Source organism: Cebus imitator, unplaced genomic scaffold (genome assembly GCF_001604975.1).
Source record: "Cebus imitator isolate Cc_AM_T3 unplaced genomic scaffold, Cebus_imitator-1.0 Scaffold193, whole genome shotgun sequence".
In the NCBI taxonomy this organism is placed as follows: domain Eukaryota; kingdom Metazoa; phylum Chordata; class Mammalia; order Primates; family Cebidae; genus Cebus; species Cebus imitator.
In genome coordinates this window covers 2,789,839-2,814,619 of record NW_016107508.1, presented here as the reverse complement: position 1 = coordinate 2,814,619, position 24,781 = coordinate 2,789,839, and the positions used below count along the sequence as shown (strand labels likewise).

Below are 24,781 nucleotides of genomic sequence, written 5' to 3'. Positions count from 1 at the left end.
GTGTGAAGCATGAACAGAATGGTGTGCAGAGAGCATAAAACCCTGAAAAAGTCAACCCTTAGATTCTTACACATAATAGAAAAGAATAGAATCTTATTGTTGCTATGGGCAACAATAAAAAGCAAATAACCTCAAAATCTCCTTTATTTTATTTTATATTAAAGTACAATAGGTGTGGATTATATCTCACCTACATCAAAGAGGATAAGATAGCTTCTAATAAAACACATGTAGAATAGAATCATCAAAACACTAATAAAAGGTTTGTCACACAATAAAGCAGAGGAGACAAAATAATTTTAACACAATTCTTTCTTTTTTACATAAAGGACTTTGGGCACCATAGTAGACAGTGGCCTTTAAAACAATTTTACAGAAATAAACAAACAAAACACATCTATCACTAAGTTCCATTTACTTGAGTTGGCTTTTATTAATCACTTGCAGCTAGGCTGCTGCTAACCCACTAAGCCAGTGAAACTCAGAGAGAGAAACTAGTTTGGCTCTACAACATATTAATAAATAAGTATTAATAATTACACAAAGATCTGAGGATCAATTCACTGCTCTTAGACAGTCAAATTGATTAATCAAGTGTGATTAACCAAGAAAAAAGAACTTTCAGCCAAATGCTAAGGAACAAAGTGCAGCTGCTCTCAAACTCTAGCCAGGGAGCTTGTTCAAATTCAGCTTCTTTGGGGCCAAGGAGGATGCTTCTGGAGACGCTACCTCAGTCAGCTCCAGAAGCAGGAAACTACATGTTGAATTGGTAAGCACATCAGGTGACTCTGATTCAAGCTGGCTTTGAACCACTGTTTGAGAAGTACTATAAGAAATAAGAAATAAGAAAGAAAACGTCTAGTCAGGTGTCCGGGGGCAGGAAGAATAATTGCATGCCCCATGCCCTTTGTTTAAAAAAAAAGAAAGTCTTGTTTCAGATGTATTCAAGAAATATATATATATATAAATGTGTGCGTGCGTATATATATATTTTTGTTTTGAGATAAGTGTTTCACCTTTGTTTAAATTCATCTCAAACTTTTTAATAATATGCATTTAATAATATGCATTTCTCAACCGGGCATGGTGGCTCACGCCTGTAATCCCAGCACTTTGGGAGACCACGGTAGGCAGATCAGCTGAGGTCGGGAGTTCGAGACCAGCCTGGCCAGCATGGAGAAATCCCGTCTCTACTAAAAATACAAAACTTAGCCAGGCAGGGGGCTGCGGCAAGAGAATCGCTTGCACCTGGGAGGTGGAGGTTGCAGTGAGCCGAGATCACACTATTGCACTACAACCTGGGCAACAGAGGGAGATTCCATCTCAAAAAATAATGATAATAATAATATGCATTTTCAATACTGCTACTAAAGAAGGCTGAGAATCACTGTACCTGGAGGCCTTTAAAAATGGGAGAGATGCCCACATGTCTCAGATGATTTAGGTGAAGTCTATTTGCAGAATGGCCCAAATGGCCCAGCCACCTCTGGATGTCCCTGCTTTTCCTACAAATCCATACTCTCCCTCAAAAAGGACGAGCCAGGAGGCCAAAAGCATTCCCGTGGCTCAAGCCCTAGAAAATTGGCTGCAATCTTACATAAACAGACAGTGCCTTGCAATTTCCCAGCCTTCTAACAGACTGAATAAAATCACCCCAGTTCTAATTTAATAAACATGCATAGACACACATCATTTATTGAATCTTGTTAAAAAGGCATGATGTAAACAGATGTGCAGCTTGTCCCCATGAGGGTGTAAAAAGTCAAGACTATAAACAATAGAAGGGAGAAGACAATTAATCAAAATAAGAAAATTTTGCATTTAATACTGTGCTCAGGAAATACAATGAAAAGTTTTCAGTTCTATTCCCTATCCTTCCAGCATCACCAGAACAATCATTACCATGATCCCCTCCCTCCAGGAATAATAACAACGCCTTAATATGTTCCTGCATTTTGTAGCTAGAGCTGTGTTACTCAATATGGTGACCAGTAGTCACATGTGGCTATTTAAACTTAATTAAAACTAAATATTAAAATTTCCATTCCTCAGTCTCACTAGACACATTTTAAGAGCTTAATAGCCAGAGGTGGCTACTTTACTTGGCAGCACAAAATTTTGAATGTTTTTATGGAACATTCCATCATTGCAGGAAGTTCTGTAGACAGCGCTATTCTACAAGAAAGGACAAACAGGTACTTGTGGAGAAATGAAAGCAGTGCAAGGGAATAAAGAGAAAGTGATGGAAGGTCCTGTTTTAGCCAGAGGGTAAGGAAGGGCATCTTGAAAGATGTACTTGAGCTGAAATCTAAAGAATGTAAGGAAGCAAATAATCACGAGACCATTTGGGAGAAGGACTCTGGGGACAGAGAATAAAGCATAGAGCAAAAACAAAATGTGGTGTCTTTGTGAAACTGCAGAAAGGCCAAGGCCCCTGGAGCAGAGTGAAGACAAGGAGATGTAGTGGCTGAAACAGGAAGGTAGGCAGGGGTCAGGTCATAGAGGGCCTGTGAGTCAAGGAAGGGCACTGAATTTGATTTCTGAGAATGATGAGAAGCTAGGTGGTTTTGATGAGCGAAGTGACATGATCTGATTTACATGTTTGGAGGATAGCTCTGGCTTTTTGATGGAGAACAGAAGGTAGGAGGGTTAAAAAAGGAAGCAGGGAGACCAGTTCAGAAGCTACTGGACTGGTCCCAACGAGAGCTGGTGGTGAGAAGTGGCCTGAATGGGAATATATTGAAATGGATTCCACTGGCCTTCTACTTGTCTAAAGTGTAAAAGTAAAGGAGCCATCTGGAAGGAAGAAACACATTATGGTGTTAGTTTTTCAATGTGACAGAACCATTTCCTGTACTCTGCCAGACTGCACTGCCTGGATTAACAAGTGGTCTCACCTCTACGCAGGTCCCCTGCTTGTGTGAGCAGAGGTAATTGTGTTCCATGAGATAGGGTTTAAGCATGTCTCTTCAGAAGGGCATTATCAGTTAAACATAAAGGGAAGACCAAGACAATGTGACCTGGAAGCCTATGCAGCATTAAAATATTTGCAGAATGGTAGATTCATGAAAAGTCAGCATCAGGATGCCCATCAACACTGTGGAAGTGTTCTGTCAGATTCTATGAGTTCAAAAACTGCTACAATAATTATCGTTATTATACAACAAACTCTAGAAGAAAAAATTCCCAAGCCCCAGCCGATGGCCTCTTACCTCAAATCATATTTAAGATGATAACATTTCAGGTCAATGTGTGAATTTCATCGGTGTATTGGAATAAGTTGAAATGGGATTTGACATGTCTGTGATTTGACTAAGCATTTGGCCTGATATACACTTGCATAACATCACATGATATTTAAAGACTATCATCATACATTATCCTATGGTCTTCACAACAAGCATGGGAGGTAGACACAGGAAGTTATTTTTAATCACCATTTTACAGCTAAGGAAACTAAAGTTCCATGAGGTTAGATTTGCCAACAGTTGAAGGATTATAACTCAGCTCTTCTGGAATTTCTATTTCAAAACATTTCCCATGACTCAGCAATAAAACTCTCAGAGGATACAGGGAAACCTACCTTAGAAAAACAACCAATAGCTAATAAAACAGACTTCATATATTAAAGGTTATTTAAATACCACCATTTTGCATTTTTACTGTTTTTTTCTACATGCTATTAGTCTTTGGAAAGTCATAGAAACATAACACACACCCTCTGTAGTAGTAGGAATAGAACAAAAACTGATCCAGGGTCAATGGTCTGGAACCAGATAGTCAATTAAGTCACACAATTGTCTTTAAGATAATGCCTTTAAGATTTAAATGAACCTTTATTTTCCCTGAAGGTAAATGACTTTTTGAGAAAACTTAGGGTGGAAAGGAAACTGGATGAGATGAACAGTCTAGGATACAAGGATATGTTAGAATAATCTTGAACAATTATTAAGCTGATATAACTATTCAACTTTATTATTATCTTTACAATAACATAGCCTGAATCAATTAATGTTCACTTGAAATCAGCTCTTTCTCTTCTCTGCTAAAGTATCATCTTCTAAACATCCATATTTCTATTCAGTCCACAAATCACAGATCCTTTATTGGAAAAAGAGAGGTTTCCATGGCGACATGCAAATGGCTTTCTCAATTCTTAGTAACTCCTTTAATATATTTTTTATAAACAATGCATACTGAGTACATTTGGAATAAAGAGAAATATATTTTATTTATGGAAGGAGTTAAAAAGAAAAGTATGCTAAAGGAAAATTTCATAATAAATAAGTTGAAGTTAGCTCTGCAGAACGTTAAAAAGACTCATTCTAAAATAAAAGTCCAGCATTTGGTTTATTGACAAAGATGGTAAGGAGGAAATCTCTGATATACATGCCAGCCTCTTAATCTGAAGAGCTGCAATACCTCCTTAGGTCCACTTCAAAGATCAGAGCTTTATCTTCTAGGTCCTTAATAACAGAATCATTTTGCACCTGAAAAGCTGTTCATGTTTTCCATCTGCCATTAGGAACACCACACCAAAGAGATAAAAAGCCATTTTGTCTTAAAGACTTTATCAAGTAGTCAGGAAGTACAACATCCTTCATCCTAACATCTCAGTCCTGAAATAAAAATATTCTGCAAGAAGTTAAATGCTCTTGTCTTGTTTTGGTCACAACTAAAAAAAATAGAAACAACTACAAAAAAATAGAAAAATGTGGATACCACACACAGACACACATTCTCATATCAGTCCATTTTAACATGATTAATCTGAAACTATATCCTTCTAGCTTTGGATCTGTGCCTTTGTATACTCATGAAATAACAAGTCCAAAGGAAACACCTGAATGGTGTAACCAAATTTGGCTATAAAAGTTGCTACTACAATTTATTTTCAAAAATTTAAAGATGACAGGCCGGGCATGGTGGCTCACGCCTGTAATCTCAGCACTGGGGAGGCCAAGGTGGGTGGATCACCTGAGATCAGGAGTTCAAGACCAGCCTGACCAATATGGAGAACTCCCATCTCTACTAAAAACACAAAATTAGCCGGGCATGGTGGCGCATGCCTGTAATCCCAGCTACTTGGGAGGCTGAGGCAGGAGACTCGCTTGAACCTGGGAGGCAGAGGTTGTGGTGAGCTGAGGTTAAGCCATTGCACTCCAGCCTGGGCAACAAGAGCAAAACTCCATCTCGAAAAAAAATTAAAATTAAAAAAAAAGATGACAAATATTGGCTATTATTGAACCACAGGAATGATTATGAGAAAGGAAAGTCAAAGCTAAGAGAATAAATCCAGAGCAACAAAATAAACACATGAAGCAGGCCAACAATTGAGTTAGAGGACATATGTACCTCTTAACACAAAATAATACTGATGTTACTTAAACTCAAAGTAGCATGCCAGAAAGAAACTTCAAGACTGAACATTCGTTTAAAAGTCCTTCTTTATGATTGAAAGAAATGGGACCTTGGGGACATTAAGTGACTTGTTCAGACCTTCAAATAAATGCCAAGTTACTCCACTAATAAACAAGAAAATATACACAAATTTTGTAAACTCAACTTACTATTTTATTCTCAGTTGCCAAGGTTTGTATATTTATGTAAGTAAGAATTCTAAAATACTACGTGGCATGTTTTGGGACCTATATTTCTAATTAAGTAGAAATTAACAATCAAGTGTAAAGAAACAAATTGCCAGCTATCACAATACTTGATCAATCTTAAATGTAACTTCAGAGGCCTGATATTTTCAACACCTCTCCCATAATTATTAACTTGTTCTGAAGAAGGAGGGATTTCATGAATTAGATTGATTATTATAAAGATACAGCCTCCTCATTAGTCCCACCACCACCTCCCAGTTCCTTGGGAGGCTGAGGCAAGAGGGTCACTTGAGGCCAGGAGTTCAAGATCAACCTGGGAAACATAGCAAGACCCTACCTCTGGAAAAAAAATTTTTTTAATTAGCTGGGCATGGTGGTGGAGGCCTTCGCACCCTACTTGGGAGCCTAGGGCAAAAGGATCACTACTTAAGCCGAGGAGTTTGAGGCTGCAGCAAGCTATGATTGTGCCACTGCATTCCAGCCCAGGCAACAGAATAAAGAGTTTGACTTCAGCAAAAAGTTTGACTTCTGCCTAAATTATATTGCAATTCAAAAAAATTAGCAGACTGATCATAATTTCAAAAAAGAGAGAGAGAGAGAGACAGAGAAAGAGAGAGGAAGGGAGGAAGGGAGAAAGGAAGGCAGGAAGCCAGGCACGGTGGCTCACGCCTGTAAACCCAGCACTTGGGAGGCCACGGAGGGTGGGTCACCTGAGGTCAGGAGTTCGAGACCAGCTTGGCCAACATGGCAAAACCCCATCTCTACTAAAAATACAAAAATTAGCCAGGCATGATGGCTCACACCTGTAGTCCCAGCTATTCGGGAGGGTAAGGCAGGAGAATCGCTTGAACCCAGGAGGCGGAGGTTACAGTAAGTCAAGATTGCATCACTGCACTCCATGATAAGACTGTCACTCCATCTCAAAAAAGTAAAGAAAGAAAGAAGAAAGGAAGAAGGAAAGGAGGGAGGTAGGAAGGGAGGAAGCAAGGAAGGAAGGAAGGAAGGAAGGAAAGAAGGAAGGAAGGAAGGAAGGAAGATCAGTCTGCTAATTTTTTTGATTGCTATATAATTTAGGCAGAAGTCAAACTCTTTGCTGAAAGACATGAAAAGTACAATTCCATAGCTAACATTAAACTTGATTGTAAAATAAAGGAAATATAGTTCAAAAGATATATATGGTTACCAATTGTTATTACAGAGCAACAACTTTAATAAGATCATAAATACATAAAATTAAAATGTGAATGATAGTCATGAGGAGGAACATAAACAACCAAAGTATTTTTCTAAAGCAAGAGTTGAGAGGGGAGAAGCAAGCTGACACTTATTGCATACCAGGCATTGTGCTAGCATTTTACCAATGTTCCAAGTTAACCATCTTAATTATCCCACAACTTTATGAGGCAGCTATCATTATCATTATTATTATTATTTTATAGAAAAGAAACAAAGTTAAGTAATTTGCGTAAGGTCATATAGCTACTAGGTGGAAGAGCTATGATTTGAATCCAGATGTTTGACTCCTAAACCCACAACCTTTTCAGATTCCCTACTAAAACACAGATTAATCCATAATCCATTTCTTTTTTTTTTTTTTTTTTTTTTTTTTGAGGCTGAGTTTCACTCTTGTTACCCAGGCTGGAGTGCAATGGCATGATCTCGGCTCACCGCAACCTCCGCCTCCTGGATTCAGGCAACTCTCCTGCCTCAACCTCCTCAGTAGCTGGGATTACAGGCACGCGCCACCATGCCCAGCTAACGTTTTGTATTTTTAGTAGAGACGGGGTTTCACCATGCTGACCAGGATGGTCTCGATCTCTTGACCTCGTGATCCACCTGCCTTGGCCTCCCAAAGTGCTGGGATTACAGGCGTGAGCCACCGCACCCGGCCCCTATAATCCATTTCTTTAAAAAATACTTGAAAATGATTTTGATCATAAAAACCACAATGCAACTTTTTTTTCTCTCTTTGTGCTCATGTCTGGAAGGCCTGAAAGATTAAGTCTACAGAATTAAAACAGGGTTCACATCAGTTTTATGTTTATAATCACACATTGCATGTGACTTCCAGGCTTTAGCTTTTTTCATAAATTTCAACTCACTTTATCATCACGATACCTCTACAAGGGAAAGCTAATAGGCTTGTCATTCCGTAGATGAAGTTTTGACTATGTGAGCTGCCCAGATTAGAGGCAGAGCTGGGACCAGAATCTGCACATCCTGACTATCTAATTCTCTTTCTATCACATCCCACTGCCTTCAGAGGCAAAAGATAGGAATTTCTACATCTAAGGCAATACTTTTCCCATCTTTTTTCTAAAGTGGCAAAAGATATGGTAATTTATACACAGGAAATCTAGATTGCCTTTCTATGTTCTATTTTTCTATTCTATAAGATCAAACTATCTGAATAAAATAATTCTAAGGCCTAATGCTTTTCATTTCTTTGGTTTCCACCATAACATCCACACTAAAGTGACTGAATTTAAATCATAGCTCATGTATATATCAAGAGATTCCATTATAATCTTGAAAACCTAGAGCCTATAACAGCAAAAGCAATTTCCATTCATATACTACATAAAAATAATCTAGTATTAGGTAAGATTGGACTTACATATAGCCATTGGTAGAAAAGATGTGCTAAGATATTCAATAATATCCTTGTGCAGAAATGGTGGAAAGGTAGCTAACGTTGATATCATCGTGTAGGGCAAAGTACTCAGAATATCATCATTGAGAAAAGGTAGCAAACATGTAGTTGTATAAAATATCGACTGTCCAAGATCTACAAAACAAAATTGAGTAATCAGTCACTGAATATTTCACAATTAACAAAATATGCTAACTTTACATTTTAAGCTGTAATGAACTGGTTTAAATTGTAAGCAACTAGTGCTCCCTTCCTATTAAGTATTAGGAAACATAATGTTTAACTAGGGTACTACGTATACAGTAGTTGGTCAATAAATGACTGATGAATGAATATGTTAAGAAATATAAATATCCATTACATGTATTTTTCCTTCACATCTTCTCAATCTTCAATAATACTTGGTATTCGTATTACTACGTTCTACAAAAGATAACTGAGGCACAAGAAATTAGATGATTTGCCCAATGGAAGTTTCAGAAAAATCAAGGGCAGGGTCAGAAATAAAACCAGACTATTTCTGTTACATCAATCACACCATCTGGAGTGTCAGGCAATGAGGTAATCAGCAACCTCCAGCAGGGCAGCAGATTCAGCAAGCACCAAACAAGGGAAGCCTTAAGCTGGTGCTACATAACCCTGTGCATTGGGTCATCAATAATCATGGGAGGAAGTCCTACCTCATAATAATCTTTCTAACAACATCTTTAATCATGGATAGTAACAATACCTACCTCACTTCATTAGAAGGATTGTTAGGAGGTTTAAACGAAATAAATGTAAAGTCCTTAGCGTAGCACATAATGTGTGCTCCACAAATATTAGCTGTTATTAATATTAACAGTTACTATTATTATTACCTGCACAAGAATAAAAATAAAGGCAATGCAACAAAACCATAACTATTTAGCTTTAGAATGCATGTAGGCCAAATCCCATTACACTGAACGTACACTTCTACATTTCTGGACTTCCCAAAATATAGGCCATCAGCCAAGCTTTAATGATGAAGAGTTTGATCACTTTTGCATTCATTATAACAGAAAAGTACTAGACTTTATTTTGCAGCAGATGTATCTTCTTAGCGTTATTTTGATTCCTAACGTTATTTCTGATTGTCATTAGAAGTAATATGCCATCTCAACAGGCACATCAGCTAACAACAGAGAGGATGTGGCCACAGTGCATGCTAGAGAGCCACGGTCAGACAACCTTGAGCTCAAACAACTGAAATGGAAAATCCACAGTTATTTAAGAATTAACCGAGGCTGTGCCTACAAGATGTCTCAGCTGCTTTCGTTGAGCCTTTTAGCTTAACTACAAACCATTAGCACTGAAAGGAGCCCAACTGGAGTATTTCTCATATAAGAAACCTGAGGTCTGGAGACAGGTGATTGCCCAGGATCACCTGAGAATTAGCAGTTGAACTACGGCAAAACCGTTGCCTTGTGCTCTTCCTGTACTCCACCCAGACCAATGGGAGGACACAGCCTCCAGTCTCAGTGCAGTGGCTCTCAAAGTCTGTGCAAAAGAAGCAGCCACAGGATCTTGCTAAAAATTCAGATCCTCAGGTCCCACCCCTCAGTGATTCTTAGTAAGAAGTCCCAAGAACCAGAATTCCATGTTACAAACTCCCTCGGTGATTCTGACGTTTTTCAGACCATGCTTCAAGAAACAATGCTGTGCTGTTTCTCTGAACCATTCATTAGAACTATCTATTGAGTTTTTTCCTACCATCTAAGCTATCATGCAGAACAAGAAAACCATAGCTAAATAACAATGTCACAAAGTCACAAAACAGCTGTAGGTATAAGAGCAAAAATACAAATCATCTCCCCTGAAATCGTCACAATCTACACATTAACTGCAATTATACAGATTGCAATTTACCAAATTTAATGTCTTTATCTTAATCAAGGGGCTTTGAAGATAATGGCAGCTCCCTTAACACACTGGACCAAACCCAGGACCAGGTAGGTCCCAAGTGAGTTCAGGACCGGTCGTCACAAAGGAGAAGCACTGACAAGCTCATCACCACAGTCAGCTCTGGCAGTCTTATGTTCAGAATCCTCACATTTAAGTTCGGAGCTGACAGAGGATCATAGTGAAAGTGGCTAGGCTTAAGACGGCTACAGAATTATAGAATAAGCAACTTTACAAATTTCTATGCCTTTTACATGCACTATAACACAGAATTGTAAATATAAGAAAAAACAAGTCCAAAAATCATTATTTCATTTTTATCTCAGTAGATTTTTAAACTTTTAAAATTAGGAACACATTGTATGAAATAAAGCATCGAGAATTCTCTTAGGGGAGTTAGCCATAACTAAAAGACAAAATAACCCCCACTACCCACTCATTTTCCAAAATTCCAATTTTTCTGTACAGTGAAACTTTGGTTATCATACTTCCAGGGACCAAATGAGCAGCGCTTTGAAGTTAAGACAACTACTGTTTTAAAGTTCATTATCTGCAAAAATCTCTTTTCTTATTGCATTGCTTTTCATTTGATTCTCTCATTTTTATGGGTTAGGAGAAGCTGGTAAGCAAGCAATATAATGAAACTGAATAAGGACACAGAGTAGAAAGGGGGAAGTGTTAAGAAAATAAGCAGGCTCTTAAACTTCTAAGTGCCACTAATATAATATATTGCACACATACTGCAAACAGCACATAGCACCATTAATACCATATGCTGAATACAGCATACAGTGCCACAATATACTATGTCTACATTTTGGTACAACATTTTGTAATAACTATTGATTGTTATTTACATTTGGAGGAGTTCTTAGAGACTACTTCTCATCCAACCTCCTTACTTTAAAGACAGGAAAAAATGGGTCCTAGAGAATTTCTGTGATTTGCTCCCTCAAAAATCACAGAATTAGTCAGTGGATTATAGTCTGCTCTTCAAGTTCCACTTCTTAATTTTCTGGGCATGAGTTTTAAAATCTTATCTCCCCACTCATAATTTCAACAAGAGTCCTCATGATAACTGATCAAGAAAGAAGAGAAAATTTCTTGTTATATGTCTTTCTCCTTTCTCCAGCCCATTCTCCGAGAATACCACACTTGGATAACATCCTTCTGGCAATAAAACAGTATAAAATGATAGTATGGGAAGCACCATAATGAAGTTTCAGTGTAGTGTTGTTTCTAGCCACACAAAGCCCTTTCAGGTGATTGATAACAATAGCGACCATCTCCAAGCCCCTTGCTCAGCATCATATACATTCATAAGTATCCGTGTACATTTCCAAAGGTTTCAGCTAAGTACTCACCGTGTTGGCCGTGCTGTAGTAAAGGAACTAGATCCAGGAGAGTCACCAAAGTCACGTAGAGGCCTTGGTAGTCCAAAGAAGGGTAGTCTGACAACTGAGCATCACGACTTTGCGGGCCGCGTTCTGAGGGAGCATCTCGCAGGACGCTGTAAAGGAGGGAGCGAGTAACAGTAGGGTTGATGGAACTGACCTGCGGTCTTAGAGATGGGGTGAGTGGGAATGGCACAGGAAAAAGACACATGGTCATGGGCACTGTCAAATTGGAGGCATCTTGGTTTTCCTTCTTCCCTGTGCGGGACAAAATGCTGTTGGGGGGACAAAGAAAAAAAAGAGACAACAAAGACACAAAGAACAGCACATTACATTGAAATGACACTCTAAAACAAATAATAAAACACCAGATACATTCCACATAAGATGCAATTGCCACGCCAGCAGGGTCTACCAATCTAGTACTGGTCACATAGCTTCGTGCTCAGAGGTACCAATAATACGAGGTTTACTTTGTGGAAGTTTCATTGCATCTCATGTGTTATCTGGTTAGTAAGGAGCAAAAATATAAAAATGCATGTTTCAGTGCCAAACCCATGTTTTACAGTTTAGCAATTTGGTGAAGGAAAGGTTTCCTGGAAGAAAAAACAATGGCTTTGTCTAATGAGTAAGGGCTCATTCCTAATTACAAGGAGCTTTCAAAGGAAAAGACGTTTTCAGCAAGACTGTCTTCATCAGGTAAATAGGAACTTGCAAAATATAGGTATGGCACTTGCAGAAACATGTTTCAGCAAAGAATAAACATGTGTGTTTATTAAGAAAGTCTTAAAAATCACATGTTTATTGCATCAAAATAATGTCTATATGTATATTATGATACTGTTTCATGACATTCTGTCAGTATCATTTGAGATAATGAAGTTTAAACAGGCATATGAATTTAGAAATAATACATATTTCTAAAATGTTAGCTAAACTACATTGGAAAAGCTATAAAATAATATATAGTTGATGGTCCGTAGCATATGTTTGTGAGCTAATGATAATGGTTATTTATGTGTATTTTTTAAATTTTGCATGTTGGGAAGGAAACATTTTATTAAATAGCTACCTTCAAAATTCTAACGACTAAGCAAGCAGTATCTGTCATATGGCTGCACGTCATACAGTAAGATTTCATGTATTACTGCTGCTACTTACATTATTATTCAACAAAACTCACTAAAAACTAAAGGAAAGATAATTTAGAAAGTTAAAAAAATTAATGGGAATAAAAATAAATTCTAAAAATAAATTGGTTTTCTTTTAGCCTTAATTTTAAAATAAAAAACCTTTTGGTAAAAGCGATAAAGCAGAAAAGTTGTTAATTTAAAAATAAAAGAAATTACTGCTTAGCCAGCTGTTTAGGTTTTATGAAATTAGTTTATACTATTTAGCATTAAAGACAATAGCTATACATTAGAATGATAATATCTGCGCACTTGCAAAGTGCTTTTATATAGTACACTTATATGTTAGTCCAAGTAGATAACAGTTTATAAATGTTTCATTATATAAAAATAACCTTGTTTTACAGTTGCTCTATGTGCATCAAAGATTACTAAGCTTTTAGTTAATTCTATTACATTTACAGTTTTACAGTGATGTGAAGAATTGGTTAGTGTCAAGCATGCTTGCTATATCAAGTTTGCATTTATTTTTATTTACTCTTAGTGCAAAATATGTTACAATGTAAGAAAAATGACTACATGCTTTGTATTTTCCATGTGCCTAATTTACCTCGATTTCCTTTGTCTTCTGTTACCCAATGTCCAGGGGAAAACAATTGATAATAATAAAAATAATTTCAGAATACTTATGTAATACTTCTTATCAATAAATAACTTAAGATTTGGTGTATTTTTTGTACTTTAAAGGGATTTAATTTACCTTTTTTGTGTGTGATGTATTTGACTTTGTAAGCTTATACTTTACAATGGGATAATATCAACATTCCAGTTACCACTTGACTGTATCTATTATAAATGCCATCAGATTGTTCATCAGACTTCATACTTTTCTCACATTACTCAATTACTCCTAAGAATACCACCTTTATTAATGTTATATTCTTGATAAACCCAGTCACCAAAAGTCTGTTTTAATCCTGTAGGAGTCTAATCCCACTGAAAACTCCTCTAGAATCACAATGGCTATAAGTCAGACATATTATTTCCCAGACTTCAGCCCTAAATTAGCCAACTATTGGCATCATTTCAAAATTACAAAATGTGGATCTTACAGAAGTGGTATAAGGAGAACAATATTTTGCCTTAGAAAATAAAAATAGCTGAATACCATAAATTAATGCTATCCTTTAAGAGCAATGCTCTGATCAAACTTCTTGGTAGGGGAAATAAACACATTATGTTTTCAAATATACCATAGCTTTTTTCCAAAGTGTAATGTAAGCTAACAAATACTTTGGAGACTCTACTTTGATATTTTTCCCTTCCTGAATACGTGGAGTTCCCAAATGATAGCAACAACAGCTTCATACATGCAGGGAGGGAAGAATGTCAGCATGAAAACAGTACAACTTCTCTCTCACTGCCCTTAGATTTGAGAATTCGGTGAGGTTGAGAAAAAAAATGGCTGAAAATGAGTCATCCATGAAACCAGTTTTATATTACCATTCATGTCTCAATGTAAGGAAATGTTTTCATTTGTGGAAAAACTTAAGAAGGGCTCATGAATAAATGTACAATGCACTGTGATTTTATGATGTTTTGTGAAGTTTATTTAGAGGAAAAAAACAACAAAAAAAAGTATTTCCCCAACCAAACTGCCTAACCTGGGAGTTGATAAAACCATTTTCCCCACCTGAAATTATTTCCCAGAGTTCTGCAGACCCAACCAAAATGAATATTAAGAATGCCCTGCTCAGAAGAGTTTGACCCAGCGGCCAGCTTTTCACCTTTCCTTTTTCCTCCTGAGATTCTCTTTATCAAACATTGACTTTCAAAATCAGGAGAGGAAGACCTCTGTTGGTGTGAGGAAAGATGAGAAGTTGCCCTGAGGTATGTATAGCACAGAAAATTAGTATTTCAAATAAACTTCCTATAAGATTAGGAATGTTGACATTTACGTTGAATATGTGTACTAAACAAAATTTACCTCATTATGCTATGTTCTAAAGCTACTCCATGTACTTAATTTGATGGATATATCTATATATACATATATTCTTCCTAAGCAATTGGAAATTACAATTTAATTAATATTATTATGCTGAGTCTAGAATCCATTTTTAAAGCATATTAGGCATTTTTTAAATAGCAGCAAGCAGCTTTCCCCAAATGTAATGATTTTGTTAAAAAATTTTACATGATAGCAGCCTGAACAGCACCAGAAGAGAGATCTAGGGGAAGAAATTCCAAAAGAATGTTTGACATAGGAAGAGGACTAGGATCCTTTACGTTAAGTGTCCTGCCAGGTAAAAGGCAAGATTCTTAAAGACCTTCATTGTTGAAAATATGGCCACAGAATGCTTCCAATATAAAAAGAACAGACTTCCTCCCATGTAGCAGTGAGTGGGGATTAAACTAGATGATTCTGGTAGTTGCTTCTAATGCTAAAAGCAAACAAAAAACTCAACCATGAAGTTGCATGTAAAATGTGTGCTCACTACCGAACTTAGGTATCTGCTAAATTAAAATGAGTACAACTTGGCACTCAGATGTAACTTTAGTAAGACCCCAGGTCACTACTAGATTAAGTAAATGCTGTAGAAGGATTCCAATTGAACTAAAGTCAATTCAATTCAACAAACACTTACTGATCCCCTTCTCTAGATCAAACATCACTCCAGTCACCAGCGCTAGCAAGCTGAACAACACACAGGGCTCACCTTCTACTACTAGAGTTTAAGGAACGTCCATGAACACTAATTTGAGTCTAATTATGAGTTAAGTGGACATATGTGGACTCTTTAATTGATTTTATAGTCAACTATAGTAACATATAATCTCTCCCCTCCTACGGATTACATTAATTGAAGTTAAATGTCTAAGCTAATTTCTGCCTTTTTTTTTTTGTTTGTTTTTTGAGACGGAGTTTCGCTCTTGTTACCCAGGCTGGAGTGCAATGGCACGATCTCGGCTCACCGCAACCTCCGCCTCCTGGGTTCAGGCAATTCTCCTGCCTCAACCTCCTGAGTAGCTGGGATTACAGGCACGTGCCACCATGCCCAGCTAATGTTTTGTATTTTTAGTAGAGACAGGGTTTCACCATGTTGACCAGGATGGTCTCGATCTCTTGACCTCGTGATCCACCTGCCTCGGCCTCCCAAAGTGCTGGGATTACAGGCTTGAGCCACCGCGCCCGGCATGTCTGCCTTTTGAAATAGATACAAAGCTCTACTGAAATCAGTGAGAGTTATATGCATGCACAAATACCAGTGAACTATTGCTCCAAAAATACAACCCTGACTCAGATGAAGCTGCTGAAATTTGAAGTTGCATAATTTAACCAAAAAATAATCATTTTAACTTCATTGAGAACATTCAAATAGAAAGACAAAGAGTTACTTTGAGAGGATTCATCTCTAATTCTTTCTTCTTGTTTTTTTCCCCAAGAGCCTGAGTTCTGAAAGCAAGACGTGCTTCTGAATATAAAGATCATATTAAATGCTTTAATGATATTAAACAATATATAATAATTTTGCAGTAGGAAATCTTGGTTGTAGTAGAAAATCTTACTGCCAATAATCTTGGACACCAAATACTTAGGCCATCTTATTTGTCTCGGAATTTATTTATTTATTTAAGAGATAGGATCCCGCTCTGTCACCCAGGCTGGAGTACAGTGGTGCAGTCAAGGCTCACTGCAACTTCAAACTCCTAGACTCAAGCAATCCTCCTGCTTCAGCCTCCAAGGAGCTTGGACTAAAGGTGCATGCCATCACACCTGGCTAATTTTTAAAAGAATTTTTTTTTAGAGATGGGGTCTTACTTGTGCCCAGGCTGATCTCAACCTTCCATCTGGTCTCAAACTTCAAGTTTGATACTTCTGTTCTCTAACATTATCTCAGTACAGCTCCACTTAAATTCTGAAAAGATGACAAATCTTGGTGCTAAGCACTTCATTTAATCTGCCAACTCAGCCTCCCAAGTTGCCGGGATTATTAGATGCCAGCCACCATACCCAGCTGTCTTGAACTTTCTAATAGCATAAGTAAAACGAAGAATTACAAATACAGTTCTTATGGATGTATGTATCAATGGTTCTGTACTTCTAGATTAAAAAAAAAAAAGCTGGGGTAGGCAAAAGAAAACGATCTGAGTTCAGCCCAGCAGTTGAACCTGGACCAACCCAGGACATGTTGCCTTCCCAGTGTTTGCTTTCTTACTCCCACTCTGTGTGTATGTCCTGTTCACCACAGCCTATCAGTTCTGCTCTGACCTGCTAGCCAGAACTAATCACCAAGTGCAAAATAGAACTGAAACATCTGGGAATTGAAATGCTGTCCACATTATCTCAGTACAGCTCTATTTAACTTCTGGGAAGATGGCAAATCTTTGTGCTAAGCACTTCCTTTAATCTCCAAGTGAGCCAAAACTAGTCCGGGGACTCATAATGAATGCTGGCATTCCCAAAGGCCAAGCCAAGTTTTTACTTAAAGAAGTGTCCCTGTAATATGATAAATAATAGTCCTAAGAAGAAGCAGTATAGCATAATTGTGGAGAGCATGTGATGTCAATTAGGGTCAAATCCTGAACACTTATTAGATAAGTAAACTTGAGCAATGTATTTAACCACTCTTCCTTAGTTTTATTATCAGTTAAATGGGTATAATGGTACACTCATCTCATAGACTTATAATAAGGGATTAAATGAGATAACACATTTAAAGTTCTTAGAACAGTGTTTGGCATGTATAATTACTAATTTTATAAGATAGTATTGCTATAATAATGATTGTAATTGTTACTATTACCATTAGCAGTAGATGGTGGTGTTGCCTCCCTTTGAAAATGAACTCAGCTCAGATGCATAGAATCTTTTCCAACAAGCCACTTGAACAAACTACCTTAAAACCAGTTTCACCACTAAAATGCTATTACCTATGATCATATTCTAATGGTCCACTGCTCAAGAAAATGGAATCCTCATGTCTTGCAAGCATAACTTTTCAATATTTTAAATTCATTAACTTTTGGGCACAATTACTAAGACCCAAGCAACAAGCTGTGAAGTGCCAACTGGGATGTTACAGCTTCCTGGCACATGGAATTCAACATGCTTCCTACTGAAAAGTGTCTTCTACTTTGAAAACTTGCCGAATTTGTCATAACGGAAACTGTTTCCCATTAAGAACTTGGACCTCAAAGACAAAAGGAGAATTTAAGAAAATAGAATTGGATGCCTTGATTTATAAATTTATCTGATGATCACTATGAAAATTGGGCTAATTATTCTACAACAATTTGAGAAGAAGGAAAATATCCTATAAGAGGTCCTAACCTTACCATGCAAGTATGAAATGTACAAATCTGATAAGCAGAATCCCTTCAATATAGAACAGGATCACTAAGAACTCTAAAGAAGGAAAGATATTTCAAAAAATAAGAACTGAGAGAGAGGAGGACTGCAGAAGATTCATAGCTGATTTGATTGCATGAAGCTTCCATCCACAAAGCATTCAGTATGCCCATGGCAAAGCCTTCAACTGCTAGAAACTCCAGCGTCACTAGTCTTTCTAACTTTCTGTTCTCCTAATACCTGTCTAGCAAAATTTTTGCCGCTGTACAGCTAAAAGAAACAGTACCAAGCCAATTTATGTGTTGCCAAAATCAGATGTGAAGTGAGAAGATTGTGGTAATGGAAGAAATCACATCTTGGAATTTAATGGAACACAAGGTGTTCTTCTGACTTCTTCAATGTTATTTCCCAAAACAACTGAGCCTTTACTTGAACAGTTCATCTTTGTTTGCTCTGTTTTCTTAATCAGATACGTGGAGCAAATAGGACCCACCTATCTATATCTTACAGTAAAAGCAGACAAGAGAAAAAGAGTCCTATTTTTTTTTCCTTGTCCTTCACAGAAATTCATATCAAGGCAAAGCATGTTGAATACTTGAAGTGTTACACAGATTAAAAATAACTATGATCACTGTATATTACATTTAGGGAAATAGCAAATACTAATGATGAATCTAAAATGTCACATAATTCTGATTCGCTTTTAGACCACAAATATTTTCAATTCTTAATTTTAAGCAGTGTAGGCGCTTTTTAAAATCCCACTCTCTATTAGTGCCAAATATAGAACTGTATCATTTTGAAGATCCTCTGAAAAGATGTTCAATGCAGGAAAGCAAGCAGTAGCCCGGCAATCAATCTTTTTCAGCTGGGCCTGGGATCTAATTTGCTATATACACCCAGAAAACCTGAGTCCAGACTCTTCTAGCAGAGCACTAGAAAACATATGCCCTTTAAAACTTGCAATTCAATAAAAATTTAGATCCCAATAAATTCAGCAGTACTACCTAATAATTCTCTCAAAGTAGAGGATATTTTAAAGCTTACCTTAACAAGGTCTGAGAAAAGTATTTCAATGTGTTTGCAATATCTGTTCCTGATGGTACAGGATAAATGTTGTGGAGAACCCGGTTATGATATTCTTGCAAGTACCGGATCTTGGAAGCAACTAGATAAAAGCAAAAAAAAAAAAAAAAAAAAAAAAAAAAATGGAAGAAGGAGAAGAAAAAGAAAAAGAAGAATCATCTTGTAATATGTATTAGGCATACAGTCATTTTTTAAAAATGACTACATAAAAGAATTTAATCAGTATTTTAAGGAACATGTAAATTTTTAATAGAATTCCACGATAGAAACAATTACAAAAAACTTTTAATTTCCTCTAATTGTATTCAGCACATAAAATTATTCTTAGTTTTCTGGCTTAATATCCTATTCACAAATTATCTATTGCTTGCTTTTATCGCTAAGAAAAGCAGTACTCCAAATCATTTTCTAATCACCCGAAGCTGGCTTGTTATTAACAAAATAATAATAGATATAAATCTCTGCCACCAGAGAATTATATTTAATATTGCTTAACTAAAGCTAAAGTAGAAAACTGAAAGGTCTTTCAACAACACTCAAAAAATCCTAAAATATAGGGAGTCCATTGCAAAATGGTATTAATCGAAGTCAGGTTTTTAACTCAACATGTGATCATGAAAACGTGTTTAGTAAATGCTTTAACTGTGAGAATATGTTAAGCGTAGATTAACATGATGAACGTTAAGTAAGAATACAATGATTGTGCACTAATAAAAATGTAAAAAATAAGTGTCACATTTTTCTTCCAAAGAATTTCATAAATTAGGAGACTTCCTAATAGTTTTCTGAGCTTGGCTGCCCAGATCTTCTCAAGATTCAGGAGGGACTAAATAGATTTATTTACCCTCCTAGACCTACCTGGAGTCACCAGCATTGTCCACATTCCTGACCTGACCTTTGACCTGGCTGTGGTGAAGGGCCCCGTTCTAGTCATTCCTCTTTGCAAATCCCAAGGAGCCATGATGATCAACGTCTCTCTGGTCTCCTCTTCCACAGAGTGCTCAACACTGTCCATTTGTCCTTTCAATCTTTAAGGCTACCAAGGGAGCCTTTTAGGTGGTATGGCTCACTGTCAGCAGTTAACAGAAGACATATCAAGTCCTGGAGAAGCAAGGCCTTGCTGTTCCCAATAGCCCACGGAAATAAGCTCCTGGATGCATTCTAACTGAAATGCTGGCTTAAGCAACTTAAAGGCAAAATACTTTTGATAGGTGTGGGACGTAGAAGCACAGAACGATAAAATATCAGAACTGGAAGGACCTTAGAAACCTCTTCCCATAACCACTTCCTTTTAAAGAGGGGGAAAATGAGGCACATGGGCAGTCAATGGGAGAGCCAGAGTAGTGCTTAGATTTCCTGATCCCAATCCAGTGATCTTTCCACAATGACATGCTCTAGAATATGATTCTGAAATGACGTTCACATGAATGAGACATTGACATGAATGTGAACATCCATTGCTTGACATCAAATCAATTTCCGGCAGCTATCAGGTTAATCACTGATTCGAAATCCTACATAGACCATTTATCAGATTTGCCTTTTCTCTCATCCACTACCTGAACTATTTCCATAACATGGTTAGCATTTTCCCAAAGAAATAAGTCTAGATTGTAGATTAATAATACCTTGAGTTTGTGTAGCACATGAGCTCCAAAGAAAGCAACAAGTTTACAAACTTTATCTTAATTAACTCCATAAGTATTTGGTTGCAAATAACTTTTTTTCCTGAGATAAAGTATAAATAGGTGATACTTGAAAATGCTTCAATTGCATAATCTACAAAAATCCATTTCCTTCTCAGTGTTTTTTGATCTGCTATTCATTATACTTTTAAAATCATATTACAAGAAAATCCCTAATCAATGCATAGTTCCAAGTTCCAAATATCTGACATATATGCTAGGCCAGCACAAGCTGTCTGCTCACCCACTGTCACAGTAATGCTTCATTACTGTGACTTTTCTCAAGTTTTAATATTCAGCAGGTTTCTGTGGAGTATTTCAGGAATACCATTAATCATTCTACCACCTAAGAAAAGGAGTTGATGACAGTACAGGGTGTGGACAATAAGTTCAAATGAGGAAAAATGTCATAAATCCCCCAACTCAATGGCTTGCTCATAATTCAAGAGCTATAAAACCATCACTACGCAACGATTACAAGCAAAATGTTTGTGAAATGAATGAATGCTCCTTTTATAGTTTCATTAAAATGCAGAAATAGCTCTTTTCCACAGGTATCCAAAATGCACAGCAAAGCAGAGATGAAAGCCACTTTTTTCTTTGAGATCTTTTAACATTTTACAAAAGTCACATTGCATAGTCTCTGTGTACTTACCTGTTTACTTTTCTATATCAGTTTGTAAATATCTTAAGGGCAGAAACTGTACATCACTCATGGCTCTATCCCAATCGTAACACACTGTTTGGCACTTAGTAGGGACTCAATATATTCATAGGATTAAATGAACACATGAATTAATACTTTAGTAACAGCATTTATCACTCAGGTCTTTTGGATATATATAGAGTTATATATATCTGTATATATATGTACACAATACACATATATATCTGCATATAGACATACAACAGATGTGGACTCTTCATCCTTAGTGCCAGACACCTAGTAGGTACTCAATAAATTATTGATAAGTGAAGATGGAAAAAAAAAAAGGAAGAAAGTAGGATAGAGAAAGAGGAAGACAGTGGTAAGTAATCATGAAAGACCATTTACAGAACAGATTGAAAAAAATGTTCAAGCCAATTTGTGCATTGGTGAATGCAACAAAATCTTAGCAGTCATAGATTTAATTTCCACGTTTTCAGCGACTTGAGAGCAGTCAAAAAGGTCCCTGACAAAAGTAATTTGTAATTGTGCCAAGATTGTGAACAAAACTCATTTACAGTTCAATTTTGTGCACGAGAGGTGGTCATTTGGCTGGTTAGTAAGTTCATGTGAGCATCTAGCTGCCTCACCAAAGCAAAGAGTTCCTCTTTACTTCACACATATACCTGATTGCTGCTGCAGAGACTCCAATAATTGGGCCCGATAGATATATATGAATGATCTTCGACCTCAACTGACCCTAAGGCTACCTTTCTCTAGTAAGCTCCTTCTTCTACACTCTTCAGTTATAGTTATACTGTCTTCAAAACTCCCCCCAGGGACACCCCTTTCCTTATACTTTAAAAAGCCGTCCGTTACGGACTGAATTTTGTGCCCCTTGGAATTCATATGTTGAAACCTTAACCTCAAAATGTGACTGTACCTGGAGATAAGGCCTTTAAAAGGGTGATTAAGTTAAAATGAGGCCGTTTCGGCGGTGGACCCTAATCCAATCTGACTGGTGTCCTTTTAAGAGAAAATTAGGACACATAAGAGATACCAGAAATGTGGGAACACAGAGGAAAGGCCGCATGAGGACAGAGAGAGAAGGCAACCATCTGCAAGCAAAGGAGGGAGGCCTCAGGAGAAACCAAACCTGCCAACACCTCTATCTCAGACTTCAGCCTCCAGAATTGTGAGAAAATAAATTTCTCTTGTTTCAGCCACCCAGTCTCTGGTACTTTTATGGCACCTGGAGCAAACTAATACACTATCACAGAGGAAATCTTATTAGTAAGAGTTAAGAGCATAAACTTTGAAATCAAACAGTTCTGACCTAAGACCTTGGATCTATCTCCACTTAAGCTCAGTTTCCTCATCTGTAAAATGGGGATAATTATATCAACTTCATAGGGCTACTGTGATTATTGTGCTATTGTGATTCCTGTGTGAGTGGATACTTTGCACAGTGCCTGGTACACACTCCACATATACTAAATAGTAGGTATCAAAAACCTACTAGCATCTCGTCCTGTCAAACACCAATCCACACCAATCCTACCACTCCCTAGGACTCTTCATCTATCAGTGTGTCTCCTATGTAATTAATCTCTCCTCTTTTGCTAAATCATTCCTACCAGGAGTCGAACAAATTGTAGAACCTCCCTTGTAGACAGAAAACAAAAAACCTCTCTCCTGCTTTTCCATTCCCCTTTAGGGTCGGCACGTGTATACCTATGTAACAAACCTGCATGTTCTGCACATGTACCCCAGAACTTAAAGTATAATAACAAAAAAAAAAAAAAACCAGATCAATAGATTACTAAGGTTAAAATGGTGGTATGGGAGTTCAATGGGATGAACTACAAAAGGATCTGAGGGGCATGNAAAAAAAAAAAAAGAAAAGAAAGACAGAGGAAAAAAAGAGTTATGCACACATTCTCCTCTCTGTCACTTCCTGTTCCTCCTTCCACTCACTCCAGTTTGGCTCCCACATCCACCACTGCACTGAGTCCATTTCCCACAGTCATCTAGAGCCTTCAGATTGCCAGGCCATTGGGTACTTTCTGATTACCATTTTCCTAGGCCTTTCAGGGCATTCCGTAGAGTCAATCCTTCCCTCCCTCCCTCCTTCTTAAGACTCTCTCCCCTTGGCGTCCCAGACCCCACATTCCCCTGGTCTTCCTCCCTGGAATGTATCCTTCTTCAAGTGCTTTGCCAGTTCCCCCTGTTGCATGATGTCTAAATGTTGGAATTCATCAGAGTTCAGTCCTAGACTCTGTTCCTCTCTCTCGATATTCTCCCCAGAAGCAATCCCATCCACCCACAAGGCTGTCAGGACCTTCTAGGGGCCAGCTGCTCTGAAAGGTCTCTCTCCATCCCAGATGGGTAGCTTTTGTGAATAACAGGCCTCACCAATTCAATTTCTCTACTTGGTAATCTTATAAATATCTCAAAGAAAACATGTCCAACACAGACTCTTAGATCTCCCTTCCCCCAGGAAAGAAACCTATTCCACCATCTGTGTAATCCACCAAGTCACTCAAGCAAAGCATTCTAAAACTCATCCTTGGCAGCCCCTATTCCCCCGTACCTCACTCCTTTAATCCAATTCATCGCTAAGTCCTACTAATCACTAAGTCCTATCACTAAATCCTATCAAATACATCTCCCAAATGTCTTCTGTTCTTTATCCTCACTGTCATTACTCAGCAGCAGCATCTCCTGATCAAGTCTAACAGTCTCCTAACACAGTTCCCAGATTTCTTCTTGCCTTTTTCCACTTCTTTCTCCTCAGAGCAGCCAAAGAGATCTTTTTAAATTACAAATGGCTTCGTACTATCATAAACAGTAACCTCTGCTCAGAGTCCTTCCCGGGCTGCCCACTGTCTTCAGGACAAAATCCCAAATCCTCCTTAGTGTGGTCAAAGTCCCTGCCTATCTTCCAACCTAATGTCATGACACAAGAGCCAGCACTGTTGTGGTTTATTTATTTATTTTATTTTATTTGTTTATTTATTTATTTATTTGAGAGGGAGTCTTGCTTTGTCTCCCTGGCTGGGGTGCCTGATCTCCACTCACTGCAACTTCCATCTCCCAGGCTCATGTGATTCTTCTGCCTCAGTCCCCCAGCAGCTGGGATTACAGGCACTGGCCACCATGCCTGGCTAATTTTGTATTTTTAGTAGAGCCAGGGTTTCACCATGTTGGCCAGGCTGGTCTCAAACTCCTGGCCAAGTGATCCGCACGTCTCAGCCTCTAAAAGTGCTGGGAATACAGGCATGAGACACTACACCTGGCTT

The 24,781-nt window shown here is 37.6% G+C and overlaps 1 protein-coding gene across 16 annotated transcripts in view; it reads right to left on the bottom strand.

The window, feature by feature from the left end:
* UNC79 (unc-79 homolog, NALCN channel complex subunit) overlaps positions 1–24,781 on the bottom strand; it is a 276,166-nt gene that overhangs the window by 216,416 nt on the left and 34,969 nt on the right. For 10 of the 16 annotated variants that reach the window (XM_037745178.1, XM_017546990.2, XM_037745181.1 and 7 more), the window contains exons 2-5: positions 20,007–20,217; positions 19,110–19,230; positions 11,550–11,854; positions 8,227–8,397 (exon numbers count right to left, since the gene is read on the bottom strand). The exons of 1 other annotated variant lie outside the window; for it this stretch is intronic. In XM_037745178.1, coding sequence (XP_037601106.1) covers positions 8,227–8,397; positions 11,550–11,854; positions 19,110–19,230; positions 20,007–20,163 — 754 coding nt within the window. In that variant the 5' untranslated portion in view covers positions 20,164–20,217. Of the gene's footprint in view, positions 1–8,226; positions 8,398–11,549; positions 11,855–13,319; positions 13,338–19,109; positions 19,231–20,006; positions 20,218–24,781 lie in introns of all 16 variants that reach the window. 5 more of the 16 variants (XM_017547000.2, XM_017546992.2, XM_037745180.1 and 2 more) reach the window with 3 other exon arrangements.